The sequence below is a fragment of the Ctenocephalides felis genome, unplaced genomic scaffold, assembly GCF_003426905.1.
Source record: "Ctenocephalides felis isolate EL2017-DRISC unplaced genomic scaffold, ASM342690v1 CF-g0.4_SCAFFOLD_01170, whole genome shotgun sequence".
Classification (NCBI taxonomy): Eukaryota; Metazoa; Arthropoda; class Insecta; order Siphonaptera; family Pulicidae; genus Ctenocephalides; species Ctenocephalides felis.
In genome coordinates, this window is record NW_020537324.1 from 68266035 (window position 1) to 68290698 (window position 24664).

Here is a 24664-nt window from a genome sequence, read left to right on the forward strand (position 1 = left end):
AGTAATTGCATTTTCCACATTCTCAAAGATTTAAATTGTTCAAAGTTTTGATAGAACTTTCGCAAAGTATGGTAGTTTTTCATTTGCAAGACAAATTCATTGCTTGCTTATATAAATAAACTAGTAATCTGTGTTTTTAAAGACATATAATATTTCTTTGAAAGCGTATTGTGTAGCATATGACCGTACACTGCCATTATTTGAAAATTATCATCTTCATAGCAAAATCTACCAATAGTTTCTAATTTCAATAAACATTCCATCCACGACTTGAAATATATGTATCAATTGATGTTGTATAGAGAGAATTGCCAGTTTATTATTGTACAAATATAATCCTTGATTGTGTGATAACATTATTTTATCAACTTTAAAATGCCTAGAATCACACAATCTGCCTTCAATCATGTCAATTATGTGGAGTGAATAATCCTCTAAGGGAGATCTGAAAGAATAAATAAATAAATCAAATAAATATATATTTAGAAAGGATAAATAATATTTAAGTATAATCAATTACCTTAATGTTGGTGTCACAGCTTCATTACTTGTATATATATCATAAAATGCAGGACGAAGATCATCAGGAATAAAACATGCAGAGCCCACAATAACATATCGTCCATCATCAGTAAACAAACTACATTCTCTATTCAATTGTTTACCACTTTGGCAAACATTAACTACATGCTTTATCTGTAAATTACATAATCAATCAAAGTTAATAGTATTTCAATATCAATATTCTTTTAAATTATGAGATAGCAAAACAAATGATTGCTAGAAAGATATATTACATTGAAATAACATCGAGATATAGATTTATTACCTTAAAAAACCTATCAAACACTTTGTTCCTGATCTCAAAAGGACTACCTTCATTTTTGTTCGGAACATAGTCTCCCGTGCAATCCTGGATCAAATCTGCAGCAGCACCTGCACCTTGATATTGGTAGACTTCTACTGATGTTTGATCCGCCGAAAAAGCAATAAAATGTTTTCCATCCGGACTAAATTTTCTTAGAAAACAAGGCGGCTTTTCAACATTGACGATAGTTAAATTGGGAAAAACATTCTGATAAAATTTTCGAGTCATATGAATTTGAGTGCCTGGTTTTCTATCGCCAAATATTTCCCTGTTAATTAATCGTTTGACAATATTTTGAGGATGAATTTTCCTAGGTTTAATGCCTTCATCTTTCGAAGTTTTGTTATATTCTTTCATATTAAGGTAACTTATGTAGCAAATATTAGAAGGAATCTAATGTGTTCACTTCATTCACAAGCCACAAATAATTTCCATTTAATCATTATTTTATTAAATAACACCACAAACTTGATACATAATATAAATTCGACCCATTTTTATAATAAATTTGTAAAAGTAACCTAAAAGGAAATGTCAAACGATGTCAACATTTACAAATGCTTACACCTGTGATTTCCAACCTGTGGGACGCATATAACGCTTCCAAAACACTATTTTCAAATTGATGTAATTATTTTTATGTATAACTAGTGGTGTATGGTATCGTGCCTTAAGGCAATTTGCTGGAACTTCCCGTACCAAGGGTTTTTTTAAAAAAAGATTAAATTTTTTTAATCTTATGATTTTTGAGAAATTTTAAATTTTTGAAAAAAAAATGACCTTTTGAAAGAAAATGTTTTTTTTAATTTTAAAATAATTTTACCTTGGCCAAAAACTAATCAGCACGTCTCCTTATCAATACAAATCGAATGTTTTTTTAATTATTCAAATCGGTTGATCGGTGTTCCCGAAATCGTCGACAAAAATTTGTATCCGCACACACACACATCCATTTTTTCTAAGGTATGCCAAAATATTCAGAAACCTTTGAAACGTAAAGATATATAAAATTTTTCATTTTCGATTTTTTTGCGATTACTATAGCATACTTACGGGATCTACGTTAAAAAAAATAAGGAGACCGAATAATAAACCGAAATAAATAATCTATTTAATTGATATTTTTATAATTCATATATAATTTACCTGTCCACCTGTCTACTTCTCTACAATTTTTTCCCGTCTACCTGTTTGTCTGTCCGCTTAAGTCTACACATCCACCTGTTTGCCTCCCTACTTGTTCACCAGCTTATCTGCCTATCAGTTTGAAAGTCTACCTGGCACATAGCCATGTATTAGCTGTTAATGAATTATTTAGAAAATATTATTTGTTTTAATACAAACCAGTATTTTCATTTTATTTTTTTTAATAAAGTAAAACAATAAAACTTGAAAATTAAAAATATTAATTCTTTTAATAACTATTGAACAATTCATCACTGGAAAAATCTTAATACACAAAACATAATAACATTATTCTCTAAAGATAATTACAATATCTTCTGATTAAAAAAATTTAAGAACATAATAATAAATAGTAAAATAAGAGAGTATTAAATGAATATAAAATTCTATATACATTTGAACATTGAATCGGACACATTAATTATAAAATTAATCTGTATCCACATAATTATGTGCATATTTGATGCTATTATCATAATTACAAACTTGGCCAATAATTAAGGATTGTACTACCCATGTTGTAGACACTAATGGTATATCTAAATTTTGTGCTTGTTTTCTAACTTTCAGAGGGCAATCAGAATCAGTAACAATTACACTGCAACTGATGTTCCTAAATCTTCATTTTCAATAATTTTTGTACTAGCACCAGCAGATTTACACACACGACGCCCCCAGAACTTTAGAAAATTGTCATTATCGCTGCACAATAATATAAGAAAATCATTGAAGGGTTGCTTGATAGCCTCATATATCTTTCTTTTCCTATTTGGTATCTAACATAGCACTTTCTTTCAATGGACCATCCGGCAGGCAAATCATACTCAAGTAATAATTTGTTTGATTTACAACAGTCAACAACCCAAGTATGAAGTACAGCTTTGATATTAGCTGCCAAACACTGAATATACTTGGCCGTGTGACAAGGTCTCGGTGCAATAAGAATGCAAGTACGGTATTTATTTTGTGGTATTTTCTTCAAAGTGACTAAACCCAAACCTCCACCAGCCTCTAACTGGTGCCTCAATCTTTCTTTCATGAAAGGTACAGTACAATTTTCTGCATCTGTACTATATTCTGAATCAGTTCCACTCGCTTCACATGCCTCTTGTCTGGCCTGGAAAAACAAAATGAATCAATAACTAGCTGTAAGTGGAATTCTGTCTTAAGGCAATTAGGGCATCGTGCCTTAAGGCAAATTGCTGGAACTTCCCGTACCAAAAATTATTATTTTTTTTTTTAAAACGATTAACATTTTTGAAAAAAAATTACTTTGAAAAAATAAGATTTTTGAGAAACTATAAATTGGACAAAAAATTGTTTTTTTGAAAAACAAAATTTTTTTTTTAAATTTTTTTTTTTAAAAAATTTGTTTTTTTTTGAAAAAATTTTTTTTTCTTTATTTTGACATATTGTGGAAGATCTGAACTTTTTTTTCAAAGCAATCGTACTGCTTTAACTACATAGGGACAAAATATAAAGCGCGTAAGCGCCGCGTCGCTGTCTAACGCATAAGCATTGGGTACGGAACCGATAGGAATGTTAACAAAATGTATACTTATTGTTAAAATCTCTCTATAAAATGTCTGATAATTTGATGTGCATTGTCTATGATCATTTTTGACCGCCAAATGGCTCATTTTTTTACTTTTCCTCTATATCTCCGAAACCGCTGGACCTACCTTCATAAAGTTGTATCGATTCTTCATCTTGTCAATACAAATAAAATGTTTTTTGAATTATTAAAATCGGACGCTCCGTTCTCTTAAAACTGAGTTACCGTTTTCGGAACTTTTTGCCGTATCTTCGGAACGGCTTGACCTGCCTTTGCCAAAAACTAATCAGCACGTCTCCTTATCAATACGGATCGAATGTTTTTTGAATTATTCAAATCGGTTGATCCGTGTTCCCGAAATCGTCGACGAAAATTTGTATCCGCACATACATACACACACATACATACATACATACATACACACACACATACACACACACACACACACACACACACATACATCCATTTTTTCTAAGGTATGCCAAAATGTTCAGAAACCTCTGAAACGTAAGATATATAAAAATTTTCATTTTCGATTTTTTTGCGATACTATAACTTGCCCTACGGGAAGTTAATAAAATGAAAAACAACTAGTAGTGTATGGCATCGTGCCTTAAGGCAAATTGCTGCAACTACTCCCATACCGTAATGAAATGATTGAGGATATTAAATGTTTTCAAATAGATTATTATCAATATTGTAAATTGTCTAATTTTTATAAGAATTATATGAACTGATTGCAAAGTTGAAATTATTGGTTTAAAGTATATCAGAACAGAATTAAAATTAAAATCTGAATTAAAAAAAAAAAAAAAAAATCAAAAGCGATTATTTGTTGAAACAAGCAAAAAGTTCTTGGAATTATTCAAATCGAACGTTTAGCTCTCTCAAAAACTGCCATTTTTTGCACATTTAGCTCTGTATCTTCGAAATGGCCGGACCTGCCTTTACCAAAAACTAATCACCTCTTCTCCCATCATTACAAATTGAATGTTTTTTAGATCATTCAAGTCGGATACTCCGTTCACTCAAAACTCAATTTGTACTTTCTGCACTCTGCTCCCTATCTCCGTAACAGCCGACCTGCCTTTCCCAAAATTAATCAGCACATTTCCTTATCAATAGGAATCGAATGTTTTTGAAACGTGGAAGGAAAAATGCGGAACATACAAAAACACATACATTTAAAAGATGAGTAAAATCAGGTTAAGATTGATAACATTCTAGATCCTCCCCCCATAAAGTAATGCCTAACGGCGTTTCCATGGGGACCAGAAGCAAGGGCAAAGCAGAGGTTTTAGTCGGCAATACCAGGGCGGTATTGAGACCGACTTACCCAGACAAAAAAAAAATAAAAAAAATAATAACCCAAACACAGACATTCATTTTTTCTGAGGTATGCCAAAATATTCAGAAACCTTCAAAACGTGAAGAAATGCTTATTTAATTAATAAAGTTAATATGACAATTTATGGACTTACCAATTTCAATTTTTGTGAAACATCTTCTGTACATGTTAACAAGAAGCACTTCTTTTGAAAAATCTTATTCGATGTAGGAATTGGACCTAGCAGGTTTACAGTATCTGGATCGCTGTTGTCATAAAGGCTTCCAGTCACTTTAGAAGTTCGCCTGCCAGACAGGCGCCCCGCAACCTTTTACAGGAAACGGCCCTGTATCAGAAATATTATATATAATACATAATTTGTTACAAATGAGTCATTTATTATTTTTGTTACCTGTTAAAACACCAATAATTTTCTTGGAGTCTTCTGTACTTCTGGTTCAACGCCATGAACTTCCTCAATGGACCTTAACAGAGAGACTGCTTCATCACACTGATGCTGTATCACACTCTGTAACTTGCAGGACTGGGAGGTTCGGTTATCGATCTATCACTGCTCTCACTGAACTTTCTCTGTTTACTTCCTCTGCCTCCTGTTCTTTTATGTTTATTCAGCCCAGAGGAGCCTGCCTTTGGGGTAATAGCTTTCATTGTAACTTGGCGTCTGCTTCTTCTGCAAAGTAAAAGTTGAATTGATATTATAGAATATTAACTGATTGGAAAATAAATAATTTTATAAATAATAAATTAATTAAACAATACTGGAATTTGAAATAAATGCAAATAAGAAGAGTATAGATATTTTCTTATAAAAATAATCTAACTAGTTGTAAGTAGCATTTTTCATCTTTAGTAAAATAGAATGAATTTTCTTAAAAAACTAAGCCAAGCACTTAGCTAAAAGAATTGAATAAGTATTGAATTAAAATATTTTTAAACATTACTAGATAAGTTTTAAAGCTAGAAATTATTACTATTATTTTAGCTTATTTAAATAATTACCTTGGGCCATGTATTATATTGTCCAAGCTCACATCTTGACCATTCATTTTCTTTGGTGTGCTATTACTTTCAACTTTGCTAACACTCGTATGAATTTCTTTTATACTTCTGGCTTGATCTTCCGTCAAATATATATCAGATGCCATAACAGATCCACTCTCACCACCATCTGTTTGGACAATGTATTTTACCCTATTCGATTCCTCCAATATTGATGTAACAATTGCTGGTACATACTCTTCTTCATTGTTCAACATAACATAAATAGATTGACCATGCAAGGGCAATATATTTTGTTCACCAAATATAATATACTCATTTAAAAGCGTTTTGGTATGATCATCATCAAATCGGATTGTGAATTTATTGTTATCTTTTACATCTACAACTCGACCAGCATAATATTTTTTATCTACCCACCTGGCTAAAACTCTTTGCATTATTCTAGGATCTTGTTCTGAACTTTGTTCTGATGCAGTAGTATTTAGTGATGGCGTAGCTGGTGTAACTCGAACTGGAATTTTTTCTTTTTAGGGTCATGGAAAAATTGGTATTAGAAACGGTTTCAACATATTCACTTATCATCTCTGGTGAATTGATTAGTTCATAGTGATTGTCCACTGCTTCATTGATAAGGGATTTCATTTTAATCATTGAACAGTTATCAGACATAGTGCTTTTATCCTCTTTTCATTTGATGATTAAAATCATCTGAAGATAAATCACTACATGCTACCTTGAAAATTTCTTTAATTTGCTTAAACAATTCTTTATGTCCTTTAATGCCTTGTTTATGTACATCAGTCTTTCTTAACGGTACAGCTGGTATAACAAAATTTTCTGGAGCTTTTGTACTATAAACACTGCTTGTTGTGCTAGATGACATTGTTGAAATACGTTTATGATCAGATAATTGATAAACACCAGTACTAGTAACACTACCAGGTGAACTGTTTTGACTCCAATCAGCATTATAATCTAAATATTTTCGATCAGTTCGATTTATAACCATAGAAACAATGTCATTACTTTCATCAAACCTTGTTATCAACTCAAAAGTAGGTACTTGGTCTGGAGAAGAAGAACCTTCAATGTTCAAACCTTCTGAATTATTTAAAAATAAAGATTCTCTTTTATGAAGCTCAGGTGTTTCGTTTCCAGAGAAACTAGCCATATCCGAATCATCTTTTGTTGTAGGTTTGCTGAAGAAAAACAATTGTTTGAAGAATTCATCAAACACTTTCACCATTAATTAATGTTCGACTATTACTGGTATCTAATGATGTTTCTGGAATATTTAATGAAATACTTGAAGAATCATTTTCTTGACAATCTCCAGAAAATGAAATTATGCTTGTTGACATATTATCCTTATTATCAATGCTATCAGAAATTCGTTTTATTTTTATAACATCAGAAGTTTCATCCTCTATCTTCCGTTTACGATTCATAGTTTCTGGTACATCATTTGATTTTGCACTTGTATCTTTAGTAATTAAATCATTGGCTTCGGAAATAGAAGCATTATATGAAGAATTAGTGCTTGTTAAGTGTGTGGTCTCAATTGGTAAAGTGTTGTTTAGATCATTATTTGATAGCTCTAAAGAGAAAAATGTATAAATTGATAAAATACACAAATAATACATACTTACATATATATATATATATATATAAAAATATGCGAATAATTATTTAATATAATATTTTAACCCATCAAATTACTGTTTTAAAACCCATGGACCACTAAATAATAATTATTTGCCTTTAAAGTAGTTTGCAAATATCAGAAAATATTTATATGCAAAGAAATTACATAATGAATAGTAAAAAGTTTATCTAATGGAACTTGTTGTGTACTAACCTGTTGATAAAGACGAAGCAGATGGATTCGATGTAAAGGTATCTGTTGATGTCGCAGGATATAAATCAGTTTCTTCAGAAGTATCGGTTTGATTTTTATCAGTGCTTGTTGTAATAGTGCCACTGCCTTTATCTTGATCTGTGTCTGTATTTTTTACTGTAGTCATATTATTTTCAGCATCATCTTGTTTTTCAGAAATTCCATTTTCTGTGATATCTGATAAATTTCCATTCATTATAAATTTGTCAATTTCTTCAATCTGTGTATCAGCATCAAAATTGGTATCTAATTTCATGTCGGTATTCAATTTGTTATCATCAATTTGTTTCGCATTTTCGTCAGAAAATGTTTCTGATAGGACATCATTTTTCTTGGGGACTAAAAAGATTATAAACAATCAGTGTGGAATTAAATTTTTAGGTTCATTTCATGTGACGGTCTACAACCGTACAAGACATGTTTAGAACAAGGTTGTGTATAACATAGAACATTTAACATTATTTTGTGCTTGTGCATATGTCTCGTATAGTTGCAAGCTGTCAATTTAAACTAACATAAAACAAACCATTTATAATGCTTCGTACCTGTTGGAATTGTATTTGAATCTGATTCAGTATTTATGTCATTGTGATTATTTTGTGTTAGATCTCCTTGTGACTCTTCTAAAAACAGTTTCATACTTTCACTTGATTCATTGGGCCCAACTAAAACAAATTAAAATTATTCATAAAATATGAATTTCTTTGGTTATATATAATTTTGTACAATGTACATGCAAATAACCTTATACTGAATGTTAGTTTCAATTGATAATCAGATATATTCCTTTTTTAAATGATTTAAAAAGAATAAAAGTTTTAGAGTATAAGAATAAAATATGATATACAAAAAATTATAAAAAATATATTACATTGTAACTTCTTTTTACCTTGAGGTTGTTGACAACTTCCAAAGCTATTGTTCACAGAAGCTTCTATTTTAGTTCCTTCATCAACACTCACATGATCCATAATTACAACTATATAATTTACTATTTACTCATTATACACAAATATTAAGAAAATATAAAAGATAATGGAACCAATATCAAACTCTGCTTGGAACGTATATAATAAAAAACTGTAATTATATTACATAAAGAGTAAATGATAACTGTTGATTGTAAATAAAACATAAATAATTTTCAAATAAATATTCTTACAACTTGAAATTAATGTATCACAGACTGAATCTTCTTTGAACGCTTATAAGTAATTACATGTGGGTAAAATCTTCATAGGCAAAATTATAAAATTATAAAACTAAATACGTCAAAATTATCTTTATCTTGTTAAAAGATTGCCATTGCCGGCAAATATGTTAAACGTGAAGCTTGGCGCAATGAGTTCATAGTGAAGTTGTCGCTGTCAATGACTTGATTGTCATGGATTATATAATTAAAAACGGATGATAAATAAAATTAACGGTTTTACTACATTTATCCAAAAAATGTAATTTAATATATAAAATTTTATTTTTTTAGCATATAAGATTATTATTTTTTAAATAGTAAGATCAAATATTATTGATATTACATAAAAACGATAATTATGGATAAAGATAATGATGAAACAGCTTTATAGTTAGTAGATTTATATTTAATTTATACTGATATTATATCTGCATTGTAGTTTAAAACCAAATGTTTAATTTTCAATAATCATCTAATAATATAGTATGAATCAATTATCAATTTGTTCATATGATAATATAAATTATAGTAATATTAACCAATTTCTTTTTTAAAAAAAACATATGCATACTTTATTTACATAAATGTACAATAAGCAAATGTTCATATAATATAGCTTAAATAGACTAAAGACAAAAATATACAAATTTGCATACTCTCATCAGGCATTATACAATCATACATTATAAAAATAAACAGAATATCAACATTAATATTTTACAATTTGAACAAAAAATCAATGTGTAATTTAAATAAAAAAAATTTACTGTTCACACAGTATATAAACAAATCCCTAATTATCTTATAAATAGTAAAACATTCTTTTAAATTTCAGCACAGTCATTTAAAAAATTGTTTTAGATCACCTGTCAATTGCACTGACACATCTTTTGATAATGTACATATTAAATAAGTTTATCCTCGGTCCAATGATCGCATACAGCGGTTATATTCTAATTGTGTTGTTTGTTTTTCTTAATTTGTTTATGAAGGCGCTTTGGTAATTTAAATAACCGTTCTTAAAAGAAAATCGTTAGTTACTAATAAATCACTATATAATGAGGCATTCAAATGACGATAACTCAGTCACATCAACCGTCTTCCCAATTTAAATGTCAATCAGTATCAGAAAGCGCTTTTTTTCGTCGCTTTGCTTGTTTAGGTTTCACCACTTCTTCTTCCTATAAAATATAAAGAATAATTAAAGTTAAACAAATATTATTAGATAAATAAAGAAGCTAATATTAATTCTAATTTCTATTTATTGAATAGAAAAGTTTACTATTTATAAAAGTTACTTGATAATTTAACTTTAAAATGCATAGTACGAGGTCTGTTCAAAAAGTACCCGGAATTACTAATAATTAAATTTCGCGGGTCTGGAGTGTCTGATTGTCAAAATTTTTTTTTTATTGTGTTGGTATACATGCCCCTAAAGTATGATGAAATTTTCAGCTATATTCACTGTTTACTTTGTCTGTGGTAGTCGCTAAGGTTCGACGTGTTTTTCTGAGCTCGGCGATTTTTACAATGGAAGAATTGAAAAGTCAAAGAATTTGTATTAAATTTTGCGTAAAAAATGAAATAAAGTGTTGCAAAGTGCAAAAATTCACCAGATATGGCTCCGTGTGACTTTTTCCTATTCCCAAAGTTGAAGAGACCCATGAAAGGACGGCGGTTTTCCTCGATTGAAGAAAATCGCTGAGAGTGCTCAAGGACCTATCAAAAAGTGAATATCAAGGGTGCTTCGAAAATTGGAAAAAACGCTGGCATAAGTGTATTATATCTGGGGGGGACTACTTTGAAGGGGACCACATTAATGTAGATGAATAAATAAATATTTTTTTGAAAAAACGAAAATTCCGGGTACTTTTTGAACAGACCTCGTATATCAGCATGCACGATATAATAAAATTTATGAATTTAATTCATTATTATGATTTTCTTCATTTAGCTTCATTATTTTTAAATTAATTGATCAAAGGTTAATAAATTAATGGTTTAGTTGCTTGTGCATGAATTACATAGCAAAATAGTGTAGTTTATTATTATTATTTGAACAGTGATCAGAATTGTTCAATGAACAACAGAAAAGTCCTACTAGCTTTTGTGATGATTCGACTTAACTACATTGCTTTTATAGATTGCAACCCAAACAGTTGTCCTATCTCTATGTGATTTATTATTATTGCAATTTCTGTAATACCAATGAGTTTTTTATTAATGCAGCAAATCCAGGTAAGGGCTATTTTCACTTTGGAAACATATTGCCTTCTATATTTCCAAGTGAAAATCGAAGTCACTATTGCTTTACATCAGGTTACCTGAAGCGGGTTTTGAACCCGGGGTATCTGATTGAAATACAATAGCTCTAACCACCACTCTAATTTTTATATTTATAAATGATGCAGAATGACGTACTTCACTGGATTCCGATGAACTATCAGATTCTGCTCTGAAAACGTTTTTTCTGGACGTGGTTCTTGTTTGACCACCAGCACTGCCCTTTTTCCCTCGACTGCTGACGCTTCTTGAACCGCCACGACTACCGCCTCCTGGTGGAGCACTCTCTTCTGGTTCCGCCAGCGCAAAAAGTTCGCTGAATTGTTTCTGTAAAATAGAATAATAATTTCAGAAATATTAAAAAATATATTTGGCTTAACCAGAACTACTGAAGCAGCATACATTTATCATTGGATTCAGAAAAATATATCTCCCAATCTTCAGAGAGATCAGAAAAATTGGTGATAACGACCATAAAAGTAAAAAATGAAGAAGTAAAAGAAGTTAAGAATATCATTATTACCTTTTGTGATTCTGAACTATTTGTGTGAGCTTGTTGAAGGGCTCGTTGGACAGTGTCCATTGAGTACAAATTTGTGGTAGTTCCCCCGCTGCAATTTCTGCAGCAAAGACGTAAAACATCTAGATGTCCTAATACCTGCAAAAAAAATTTGGAATATAAATAAATGTGTATTTAAAATTAGACCTAGGAGTAAGTGAGATTTGAAGACAAATTACATGAACTTTCCAATATGTGAATAATCAACTTATCCAATAAAAAGTCAGTATATTGTTTCAGAAGATTTATTTCTAAGCATACATATGAAATTTAATATACATATATAAAACTAAATTATGATAAGAGCGTTACTGGACCATTATTCTAAACATTAAAAATTATATTAGATATTGTAATTAAATCAATTTTCGTACGCTTATATTAACCCTTTCCACTCGCTAATTCCGGAATTAGTATGTATTTTGGCGCCGGAAAGGGTTAATAGTTAAAAATAAATTTCCAAAATTGATTACTAAGAAATGGCCAATCCTGATTCTTGGTTCCTGTTATCTTTCAATCTCTGAATTTTTAAGATCGGTTCTGGATTTTTGGCAATAACGTTGACGATAAATTTAGCAATTTTCCTAATCATAAAGAAACTGTCGGGCTGATTGTCGCACGAAACTAATCAATAAAAATCCTCATTGAGTTTCGATTCAATGAGTTTCAGTGACTTATAACCGATACCGTTTAATTCTTGAAAATATGAGATAAGGTCCTGGAAAGCCTTCATTCTAACTCGGATCGATTAGGTTTTGTTTATGTATGTTTACATTTCTTGTAAACCAAATCCATTAACCACGTGATCGAGTTTTAAGGAGTTTTGAACCTTGGCTCCTTTTGAAGGAGCTATTCATGGTATTATTTAAAATAAACCCTTTTTTCCCACCTAACATCACGTATCTTGTTAGTAACTAGAAGAATCTTAGTAACTAATAAATAAATGAAATCGATGCAGCAGTTTTTTTTTTCAGAAACTTCGAATCAAGATCATATTTTAGCCTATACATATACATATAACGCCCTCATTCATACCTACATATCCAAATTTGGTGTCAAACGATAAAGAATGTCTTGAAACGTCGAGAAAACATAAAAATATCGAAAACAAATATCTTCTTGGAAACACAATCGAAAAAATGCTGCATGTATGTCATAATTTAATAAATATTAGTTATTACTCATTACAATGTATCACAAAATATCTCATTAAAAGCGCATATTGATAGTCAAGTATTTCAGTTCAGAATATAATTAAAATTACAAAATATAATTAAACAATGATTCAATCAATTTCCGTATAACTAATTTTATATGTAATGTTAAAATGTGCATAAATAATTTAAATTTATACAGAACACGTGCAGTTGCAGTAGTCCTTATCTATTCAGGTTAGTTATATTGATTATTAATGGTATAAGTGCTTAAGTTAATAACTTTTAATGACTTATACTAATAAAATGTAGAACCACTAAATAATTTGATTTAGATAATAAATAAATCAAAATTATCAAGTAAGAAATTGATAATTGAAATTTGTTTCCAAAACATTACATGATAAATTTGTATATTTAAAAAAAAACTTTATAGTGTTTACCAAGTCATGATAAAAGAGGTAAAAAATAGTTTCAATGTTTTAAAATATGGAAAATACAGAATTAACATTATAATCTACATGAGAAAACCCAATTAAAATTTCACAAAATAGTAAAAAAAATAATAAGGCGAGCATAATTCAATTTTGTTCATAAAAAGTAAAACCTTTAAACCGTTGTAATTAAATCAAAAGACTCTTCCATATCAAATTAGTATTAATTTGTAGTTTAGATTTTTTCTAATGTTAATAATCACCCTTATTTATTCAATTAAAATAATACACGTTAAATACAAAAAATATTGTCAAAAAATAAAAGTATAAAATTTTGCCTTGAGGCAAATTGCTGGAACTTCCCGTACCATAACAAAATATTGGAGGAATATTATATGTTTCGAATAGATTATTATAAATACTGCAATTTTCATTATTCTTATTTTATAGACAAAAAATAAGAGCTTATGAATTGGACGACGACGTTTATATATAAAATGATAGACATTATCGAATATTTATAAGAATTGCAAAGTTAAAATTATTTATTTAAAGTATATAAGTGAGCTTTAGGACTTTAGGATTAAAACTAAAATCTTAATTATTTTCGACACACAAAAAAATATTTTAAATTTTGAAATAAATATATATAAATAAAAAGTGAAGATTCTTATAAAATGCTTTGGTATCCATATTACAAACTGACCATGTTTTTCAAACACTTTATTGTTCATTAAGACAAAGGTCAGACATGATTATTTATTTACATAAATTAAAAGAGAATTACATCTATAATTCTTTAATATATACAGAAAATTGTTAAAAATTCATCAAAAAATTTGAATCTATAAGTAAAAATTCTATAAGTACAGTACAAGAACTTCACCAAACCGTTCAGTTCTTGTAAAGTTATAATAGTTAACTTTACAAGAACTAAGAGAAGAATTATTATAAGGTCAAATTTTGGTTCACACTCATATTCTTTCCAAATTTGGTATCAAACGATTCAGAATGACTTGAAAACTTGAGTTGAGTTAGCAAATCGGATTTCCTGGTATAAACAAAGTTCTCTTTCGGGAAGTCAATATCAAAAGAAAGTTCAAAGACAAATATGTGCATTTTTCAAGGGATTTCTATTTAATTTTCATGTCAATCAATAATTATTGAAGGCATATGTTATTCATTTTAAATTTTAAGTTTTTATACGTTAAATCCAGAGCTTGAGAGTATTATTTATAATTGTTATCTTTTGTACATAAGAAAAGATAAAAAGAATTTTTTTTGAATTTTATGATGAAATAAGAAAATGCGACATATTGTACAAACCCCAAAAATATTAATGTACGTTTATATATATACAAACATAAATTGTACATTGTCTTAGACAGCATTTTGTAAAACTGTTTTATAGTAGGACCTTGACTTTGAAAAACAAACTGGATGCAAAAAAGATAAAGGTAAAGGTAAAAGTAAAGGTACCTTTATTACATCCAATTTTTAAAAAAATAAAGGTGCTAATATAAAATATTTTTTAAAATGTCTCAGACAACGTACAATTTATGATTGTATATAACCTGACATCGGTCCATTTTCACTGGAAAATCAAAAGTATGTTTCCAATTGAAAATAGCCCATTTTGGCACTGCGATGTGAAATGGCAATGGAAAATTTCTCACACTATTCTTTCCTGAATCGAGTTGAAGTTTAACTCGGCTCACGAACCTACCTTTTATTTTCCTATTTTATCATAAAATTCAACAGAATTCTTTTTATCTTTTCTTAGGTACAAAAGATAACAAATATAAATATAAATATGTTAAGCTCAGGATGTGACATATGAAATAATAAAAATAACGTATAAAAATATACTATAAAATTTAATACCAATAATAAATAAATGTTGAAGATGCACGATGATAAAATATTAAAAAGTGAGTCAATATAATTTTTGAATTTTGATTTTCAATTCCATAACAAAATCATTTGTTTTATTTTAGGTTGTTTTTAAGATTTTTTAGGAAATATATATATATATATATATATATATATAATTAAAAATATTATCATCATAACAATTAAGCCATATTTACTAAGAACAAATTTCACATAATTGCAACGCCAGCAAAAATACTTCGTCTCATATATCTTGCAAAATCCAAGAACATAAAATTCTAAGGAAATAAATATAATTGTAATATAAATAATATGTACTTAAAACTTAGTAGATTGCCATATTTAACATTAAAAAAAAAAAATTTAATATTATTGAGAAGAAACATCTACTACTTTGGGCAAATACATCTTAATTTATATTAATGTTGTAATGATATAAATTAATTTGAAATTGTAAAATTATATAATAATATAAATTTTTGTAAATTATGTAAATGGTGAATTTGCAAACAAAAACCGAATAAATTCATATTTAAGAAAAAAAACTTATAAATCTCTATAAGTTATATAAACAACTGTGAAGAATTTCTTACATTGCAAAGTATTTATGCTGACGTGTACACGTTCTCTTTTATGTTCCACAACAAAACACAGAAATTTGAATTTCAAAAACAAAATAATCGATTGAAAAAACAATAATGGTAGGAGAAAAAGCATTAATGGAATGAAATTGTAATTCCGTCTATAAATAATGATAGATTAGAAGAAAACTATAAACATCACATATGTTCCTCATATAGTGATATTTATTGTTAATTGTCTGAAGATTTTTTATAAACGTTCACTTAATAACAATCTGCGGTTAAGGCAAATTCCTAATACCTCTCGTTTTATATAAATAAATATATTTTTTAAAATTTCATTTTTTTTTTAAATTCTGTAATTATTTAAAAAAATCTTTTAGAGATTTCTGGACATTTTTGCATACTTCAGAAAAAGCGGATAAGTCTTTATGTGGATGAGTGCTTGTGTGTGTGTATGTATGTATGTATGGATACAGTTTTTGGTCCACATTTTCGGGCGATTTGAATTGTTCAAAAAACATTCGATTCCTATCGATAGAGAGATGTGCTGATTAGTTTTTGGCGAAGCCAGCTCCAGCCGTTACGGAGATACGGAGCAAAGAGTGCAGAAAATAGAAATCGAGTTTTTAAGAAAACGGAGCATCAAATTTGAATGATCCAAAAAGTGATCAATTTGTAGTGATGGAGATAAGTGGTGATTAGTTTTTGGCAAAGGCAGGTCCAGTGCTTTCAGAGATACAGAGCTAAATGTGCAAAAAATTGCAATTTTTGAGAGAACTAAGCATCAAATTTGAATAATCCAAGAAACTTTTTTCTTGTGTTGACGAAACAATTAACATAATAACAATAACATAATAATTGTTTTTGAGGAAAAGAGATTTTTTTTATTTTATTTTTTTTTTTAAATTTCCAACAAAAAAATTTTTTTGTTGGAATTTTGCTTCAGTACGGGAAGTTCCAGCAATTTGCCTCAAGGCACGATGTCATGCACCACTAGCTATTTCTTTTATACAACTGCACTACGTAATTTAATTTAATTTATCAAAATTGAAAAAAAAAAACACTATACTCGGTAATCTTAATGAATATCTATCATTTACTTAAATTCTCCAAATTACTGAATGTTTTTTTATAATTTTGTGAATAATTTATAATTATTTTTAATTTTCTCATATAACTACACTAATTAATTTAATTTTGAAAAGGCTACTGAGTAATCTTACAAAATTTTAATTCGACAATTAACTGATATCTTCAAAGTTACTGAATATTTGTTTTTGAAGACATACTAAAATTTATTGAAAAAATAGTAATAATAACAATGATAATTTTAAACTCGACAAAAATTTCTCTTAAACTCTATATAAGATAAAAAATCAACATAGAGCTTGAAATATTTGCTATACGTTTTTTATAAAAAATGTAAGTTCTAATTTAATGTTTAAAATAATTTACGGTTATGGTATGGTTAACTTTTAATTTTATGCGTAAAAAATCATGTACATTAATACAGAACCTTCTATTATGAAAAAATTAAGATTTTAGTTTAAATTCTTCGTCTAAAAGTTCGAAAGCTTTATTGGAGGAATTTGTTTTACAAGTTTCATATGAATCTTATAAGAATGAGTCGTATAAGAATCTTATAAAGTAAGTAAAAGTAAAAGGCAGTAAAATCCTGATAAGACGATAATGCTTAATACGATTTCTCCCACAATAAAATACAGAATTCATGTCATTATCTCGCATTATACGATTTTTTTGCATATTGCAGTTTTGTACCTTTTAATTAAACAATAACTAAAATTTTTCGCACTTTTGGACCTATCTATTTATATTACTGAAATCAATTTCTAGTGATTAATTTTTGTAGAAGTACTATATAAATGTATAAACTAAAACTAACCAGTTTAAATCAATAAACCTCAAACTAATTTTAAATACAAAAACTAACTCTAAAAGTAGTTCATGTTTAAAAATTAATGGAATTTCAACAAGTTAAAACAAATTATGACTTCAACTTTTCTGGCAGTGAGTCAAATTAATCAAATTAACGTTAAGTACATAATTCTGAACTAAAGAATTAAAAACTTCTGAACTAAATTGAATGAATTTAGTAAGTAACAAATATATAAAAAAATATAAATAAATACTTGATAACAATAATTGCTACAATTGCTACAACCATAGAAAATAAAATTGGTTCATTGTTTTACTTATTTTTTACTCACAGAATGTAATAGACTCTTGTAGAAAACTTGGCAATAAATGTCTTGTGTTTACTGATTACATATTTTAATGATAAGAAAATAATATTTGTTTTAGCAATATATAGAAAATTTAATTATCAAACATGTAACATATTATTATTATTATCATTTCTTCGTATATGTAAGCACTATTTTATTCTTGTTAAATCGTAGCAGAATAGCTTACAGAATAATATGTAATTTTGATTGCTGTTTATTATTAATAAAAAAAATAAGGTAAGTCATTTTTAATTCCAATGTGAATCCATTAATATTTATGAAAAACCTTTTATATTTATGTATATCATTTATAATAAAAATAGATAGTGGAAAGGCACTTTCTAAACGATAAAAGTAAATTATTTTCGTTGTATCCTTAAGATGAAGAGCTTCATTCATAAACTGAATAGAAAATAAACATTCTATTTAAAGCACAAGATATATATAATTTTATGTTTCATAGAATATAAGACTCGGCTAAAGTGTTAATGTTAACACAATAATTTATAATTATTCAATATCAAAATAATATATAAAGTAGTGGTGCATGGCATCGTGCCTTAAAACAAATTGCTGGAACTTCCCGTACCGCATTAAAAATCTTGGTACGGAACACAAAAAATTACACAAAATGTGTACATATTATTAAAATCTCTATAAAATATCTGATAATTTTGATGTATAATAAACATTTTTGACCCGCAAAACGACCATTTTTTTAAATTATTTTTATTGAAAGTCGCTAAAGTCGTCATAAGCGCTGGACCTGCCTTCCCAAAATTACTAGTTATTCATCTTGTCAATACAAGTAAAATGTTTTTTTGAATTATTAAAATCGGACGCTCCGTTCTCTTAAAAACCCGTTCAGCCTTTTGTGGCTCTTTTTGTCCCGTATCTTCGGAACGGCTAGACCTGCCTTTGCCAAAAACTAATCAGCACGTCTCCTAATCAATACGAATCGAATGTTTTTTGAATTATTCAAATCGGTTGATCGGTGTTTCGGAAATCGTCGATGAAAAATTGTATCAGCACGCACACACACACACATACATCCATTTTTCTAAGGTATGCCAAAATGTTCAGAAACCTTTGAAACGTAAAGATGTATAAAAAAATTAATTTTTGATTTTTTTCCATTTCTATAATACCCTACGGAAAGTTAAATGTAAAAATAATAATATAAAAATTATGTTTTACAAAATTAAAATGATGTCACTTAAATCAAAATAGAGCTTTAATATAGATCAATCATGTTTTGCTTAATAGCGAAATTGATATAAAGTGTATATATTAAACTAGGCGTAAGTGGCATTTTGCTTAAAGGCAATACCTTTTCAAATTGAGACAATAAAAATTTTAACAGTTCATTTCGAAAACAAAATCTATTATCCCAATCTTTTTACTAATATTTGTATTTTAACTTCTTTTACTAGACCTATAACGTTTTAGGCTGTTCGTTTAGTTTAGGCAAAAGAACTACGAAGTGATAGTCAAATTTTAAACAATTAATTACGAAGGATGTTTATAAAAAATTAATCAGCACAATTCCAACTAATATCTTTCGAACATTTCTTGAATTTTCAAGATTGTTTCAGAACAATTGACAAAAACATTGAATTTTCTGGCGGAAACCAACTTCTCCGTCGGGAAGTCAATAATAAGCATTTAAAATAAACAATTTAATCATACTTCGCTCGCTTCGTTTTATAAATAAAAAAGTGATATATAGCTAATTGTAAGATAACACATTTCATATTGTGGAAAAATAATTATGCGGTTTTATCATGAATAAATTATGCATGGAAGATAGATAGATAGACTAAATAGTTTTTTTTACAAATTACAGATTAACATGGACGACATTTTGATATTCTGAATGCTCGTAAAAGCGTAACATTTGGAAAAGTTTATTAATTTAGGTAAGAATATTTTTTATTCTTGATCAGGGAAGTATATGATGATATGTCCAATCCCGTCTATTTACCAGTTTACTGTGATTGACGAATATACTCGTCATGTAGAAGTAGCAGAATTTTGAGTATTGACGAGTAATTCGTCATGCGTAGAAAACAGTGGCCAATCCCCATTTAAAAATTTTGAAAACAAGTATATTCTGAAATGTAAAGATGTATAGAATATTTTGAGGCTATGACTGCAAAAAATAAGTAGTTCAACTAATATTTTACCTTAAGGCAAATTGTTTTTTTTAATTATCATAAGAATAAAGAAAATTGAGTAAACAATATTTTACAATTTATTTATTTACTACTGAGCTTAATATGTGACAATGCATGAGATGTAAATTTCCATCATATTGTTTTTTACATAATACATATATTTATTTACTTTAATTTTTTTAATTTTTTTTTCTTTAATCTAAAGCATTAATTACATCACCCTGAATTATTTGAAAAAAAAAATTGAAAAAAATATGCAATGAAGGGTTAAAATCCCGAAATCCCGAAATGTGAAAATAATTTATGTACTTATACATAATCAATAAGATTATGCTACTTGAATAACATTTTCTACTGTCTATTATGAAAATAGTTTTTGCTGTTCATCTAAAAACTATTCTTACTTTCGCACATTTACATGTATAATATTTCATTGAGTTTAATCCAATTTTAGTACATTATGTATGTACTATATGCTTATTCCAACAAAGATGTATAATGTAAAAATAATATTTTGCAATTTTGTAAAATAAACCAATATTTATTTAGAACCGAGGTAAAATGTTGTTTTTGAGGTAAAATGCCACTTACAACTATTTATTTTAGAACTGCATAGCTTCAAAATTCTAAATATCTTGAAATTTGAGAATGTTTTTTCATTTAAAAAAATTGCAATCTAAATGGCAAATGGTTACTCTGTTTTATACGTTTGACTAATATACACAAAATTCTATCACGTCTCTATGCCGAATATATTCGTCAATCACAGTTAACTGGTTCTAACAAAACATGAATCACTAAATAATAAATCTGTTCAATGCGATAATAATTTGGATAATATTTCTCAATGTGAAAATTTACTCATAGAATAAATTCATTGTAAGGTATTAAATAGGTTTTAGGTTTTAATACTTGTGTGCATTGACAAGAATTTCGATTAAAATCATAAATATGATCACAAACTCTACGTTTTACATATTTTCTTTTTTTTTGTTGCTATTTTCCATTTTCTTAAAATTATAAATCGTAATCAATGGATTTGACAAAATTTGATTTGATTTCAAATAAGAATCCAATTAGGTTAACAAACGATCTAAATCTAGACAAAAAATCATCAAACCCTAAAAATAAATATATGTACGCAATTTTATACTTAAATATAGATAGTGGTACCTCGACTTAAGAGCGTCCTGACATTCGAATGTTTCGAGATACGAGCTGCCAGAGGAGGGATTCGTTGCTTCGACATACAAAATTAGGAAAAATTAGAGTATTTTAGAAAAATGTTAATGGCAAAATAAAAAAATGATAAATTGCGTCAGTTGTAACAATGATTTTCCTACTATATTCCTACCATACCGACATTTTTTTAACTTATTTTTATTGAGAGTTCACAACCGCTGGACCTGCCTTCTCAAAAATTTAATCGGTTCATATTGTAAATACAAGTAAAATTTTTATTAAAATCGGACGTTCATTCTCTTAAAAACTGAATTACCGTTTTTGGCACTTTTTGCCCCCGTATCTTCGGTACGGCTAGACCTGCCTCCGCCAAAAACTAATCAGCACGTCTCATTATCAATACGAATTGAATGTTTTTTGAATTATTCAAATCGGTTGATCCATAGGGTCGAAATCGTGGATGAAAAATTGTATATAAACATACATACACACACACATACACATATACATCCATTTTTGCTAAGGTACGCCGAAATGTTAAGAAACCTTTGAAAAGTAAAGATATGCAAAAAAAATTCATTTTCGATTTTTTGCGATTACTATAACTTACCCTACGGGAAATTAATAATAAATGGTGAATTTATTTTTTATGTTCACAAACTTAACAAAAATCACAGTGCTGGAACGAATTAACAGCATCTCAATGATATTTATATGGAAAAAATTGCTTCGAGACACGAGCGATTCGACATACAAGCGTGGTTACGGAACGGTTTAAACTCGTACTTTACACTATCCTTAAGTACCAATGACGAAAAGAGCGTTTATCTCGCGCATAAAAGTGTTAAATATGTCTTAAATAACTATAATTCCAATAAATACACATTATAATAATATTAAAATCGTGAAGATATGAATGTGTCTCCTACCTGTTCGATGCTGGGCGACCCCTGATTGCTGATCCCCGTCTTTGGCAGTCGTTTCCTCTTGTTCGGCGACGTGCCAGGATTCCTAGTGTTCAGCAGATTCGACAGCAAATCGCCTAATTTATCTTCGTAATCCAAACACCAATATTTCAACGTCGATATTACAAACATGTCCCCCTTCGCTCTCACCTCTCGACAAAACAATAATTTCAAAAGATCCGCCGTCGGCTCTTCTTGCTTAAGACGAAGCAGAATGCTGGTCAGCGCCTCGGCGTGGGATTTGAAATCCAACTTAGGAAGAATTGGTAATAGATTCTCTAAAGGAACATCGTGGGCTGCTATCAGCTGCCACAGAGCATACTGTTCGAATGTTTCCCACATCAGACTTGCCAGAAGAAGCGGTTGCAATGTTTCGTTCTTGAACATAACCAATCGCCCTTGCAGAATATGGCAGACCAAGTCCTGCAACTGACCTGCATCCACCGTTTGCACAATCACATGTAAAATCGAATATTGTTTATAGTCACTGTTTTGAACTCCTATACACTCCGGTGTTAACCACAACAACAACTCTCCATTGTCTTCCTGACACAATCTTAAATCATTCAATAAACTCGTATCTAATTTTTTTTCTATTGTTAATGAGAAATCTTTATACACTGCCCCTTTTATGAGATTATTCTGTTTACTATTGCTAGACTGTTGATTTGCACTTAAACTTTTACTAAATTCATTTTGTCCATTTACTTTTAAAAAATATAACAATAAATAACCTATCTGAGGAATTGTGGAGTACATTTCAGCTAAAATACTGATAAGAATGCGCCTTTTTTTGTCTTCGTTTTGATATAGCTGATAAAATGTTCGGAACAGCACAAAAATAAAGGACCACTAATACTTTCATTTAAAGTATCTTCGTTCACTGATTCAGGGAAAATGTTTTTATGAATTGTGTCTTGCAAGCCGTACATAAACAATCACTTAAACTTTCTAATGTATCATCGTCTAACTTGTTTATCAAGAGAACTTCTTTTATGATTGCTTCAACGGAAGAACATTTTTCTTCTGGGGTTTTGTTTGTAAGAGCTGTTCTGATAATTGCGAAGTGATCCTTGGAGGCATCCAAGAGGATCCTCTTCCTCTTCTTCTTCTTCTTCTTCATCTTCACATCTTTTTCTTCTTCTTTTAATCGAACTTTAGATAAAGGAATATCATCATCATCAGTATCATAACCAGTGTGTATAATCATCGGAACTGGATCATCCTCTTCATCACTGAATACAGCCTCATCTTTGTGAATATATGATTGTTAGTATTATTAGTTTCTAAATTAACATCCTCAATTTTATTCACTGGAAAAGATTCAGGTGCACAAAACTCTTTAAATGTTTCTCTCACCATTGCTTTTAGTTCTCTGTCCATTTTTACATTATCAAATAATGGATACAAATTAGGTAAAACTCTTTTTTCAACTATTTGCCTTAAAGAATTTAAGACGCCCATCCGTACTTTGTCGTGTGTGAAGGATAAAAATTTGGAATTATTCGACATAGAAAATCAAGCAAAGCAGCTGTAACAGCTGGATGTGACCTCATTGAATTATGCATTACTAAAATTGCTGGTTCAATGTTCATTATATTGTCGTTTTCGGGACTAAAAAATAACCAATCATAAAATAGAGATAATTTTGAATTTGAACCAGCCACATTTGCAGTACATGTTGTTAAAAGCCACCCGATTACAAGCCCATCTGGGTATTATATCTGAACATAGTAATTCATTTGTTGGATGAATAACACTAACAATAAACCTTATAAAATCACTACGCAAAGACTGTGATTCTGGTAGCTAAATATTGTCTCTGAAACCAATCTTGGTATCTTTTATGGTTACCAAACCGAACTTGTGATGTCAAAAAAACTATTTCCTTTCCATATCAGGCGTGAGACGAGATTGTAAATATCTTCTAGATGTGCGAGTTTGTAACAATTGCAGAATACCAGTGAAAGTAGGGCATAAAGATTTTGGATTTTTAAGTATATCTTTCCATAATTGTTCAATCTCTGGTATTCGAGCTACATTTTGCAATAAACGACAAAATCTCTACCTAATTTTAAAATGTCAGAAAAAACGTTCCCTGATTAAATTGACTACAAATTTAACTTCTCTGTCTCTTAAA

The 24664-nt window shown here is 28.9% G+C and overlaps 2 protein-coding genes and 2 pseudogenes across 2 annotated transcripts; all 4 read right to left on the bottom strand.

Moving 5' to 3' along the window:
• Positions 1-5: 5 nt before the first annotated feature.
• LOC113366196 lies at positions 6-1254 on the bottom strand (annotated as a pseudogene).
• A 1475-nt stretch (positions 1255-2729) lies between these two features.
• LOC113367578 (TP53-binding protein 1-like) lies at positions 2730-6627 on the bottom strand. Its single transcript, XM_026609173.1, has 5 exons — positions 6534-6627; positions 5956-6469; positions 5464-5623; positions 5090-5263; positions 2730-3170 (listed from the first exon to the last, which is right to left on the bottom strand). The coding sequence occupies exons 1-5, from the start codon at positions 6625-6627 to the stop codon at positions 2736-2738; spliced, it is 1377 nt and encodes a 458-aa protein (XP_026464958.1). The 3' UTR covers positions 2730-2735.
• Positions 6628-7187: 560 nt separating this feature from the next.
• LOC113367579 (anaphase-promoting complex subunit cdh1-like) lies at positions 7188-8865 on the bottom strand. The gene is made up of 4 exons (XM_026609174.1): positions 8745-8865; positions 8401-8520; positions 7817-8194; positions 7188-7555 (listed from the first exon to the last, which is right to left on the bottom strand). Exons 1-4 carry the CDS (start codon positions 8824-8826, stop codon positions 7188-7190), a joined length of 948 nt encoding a protein of 315 aa, XP_026464959.1. The 5' UTR covers positions 8827-8865.
• Positions 8866-9844: 979 nt separating this feature from the next.
• Positions 9845-24664, bottom strand: part of LOC113367580 — a 16385-nt pseudogene continuing 1565 nt past the window's right edge.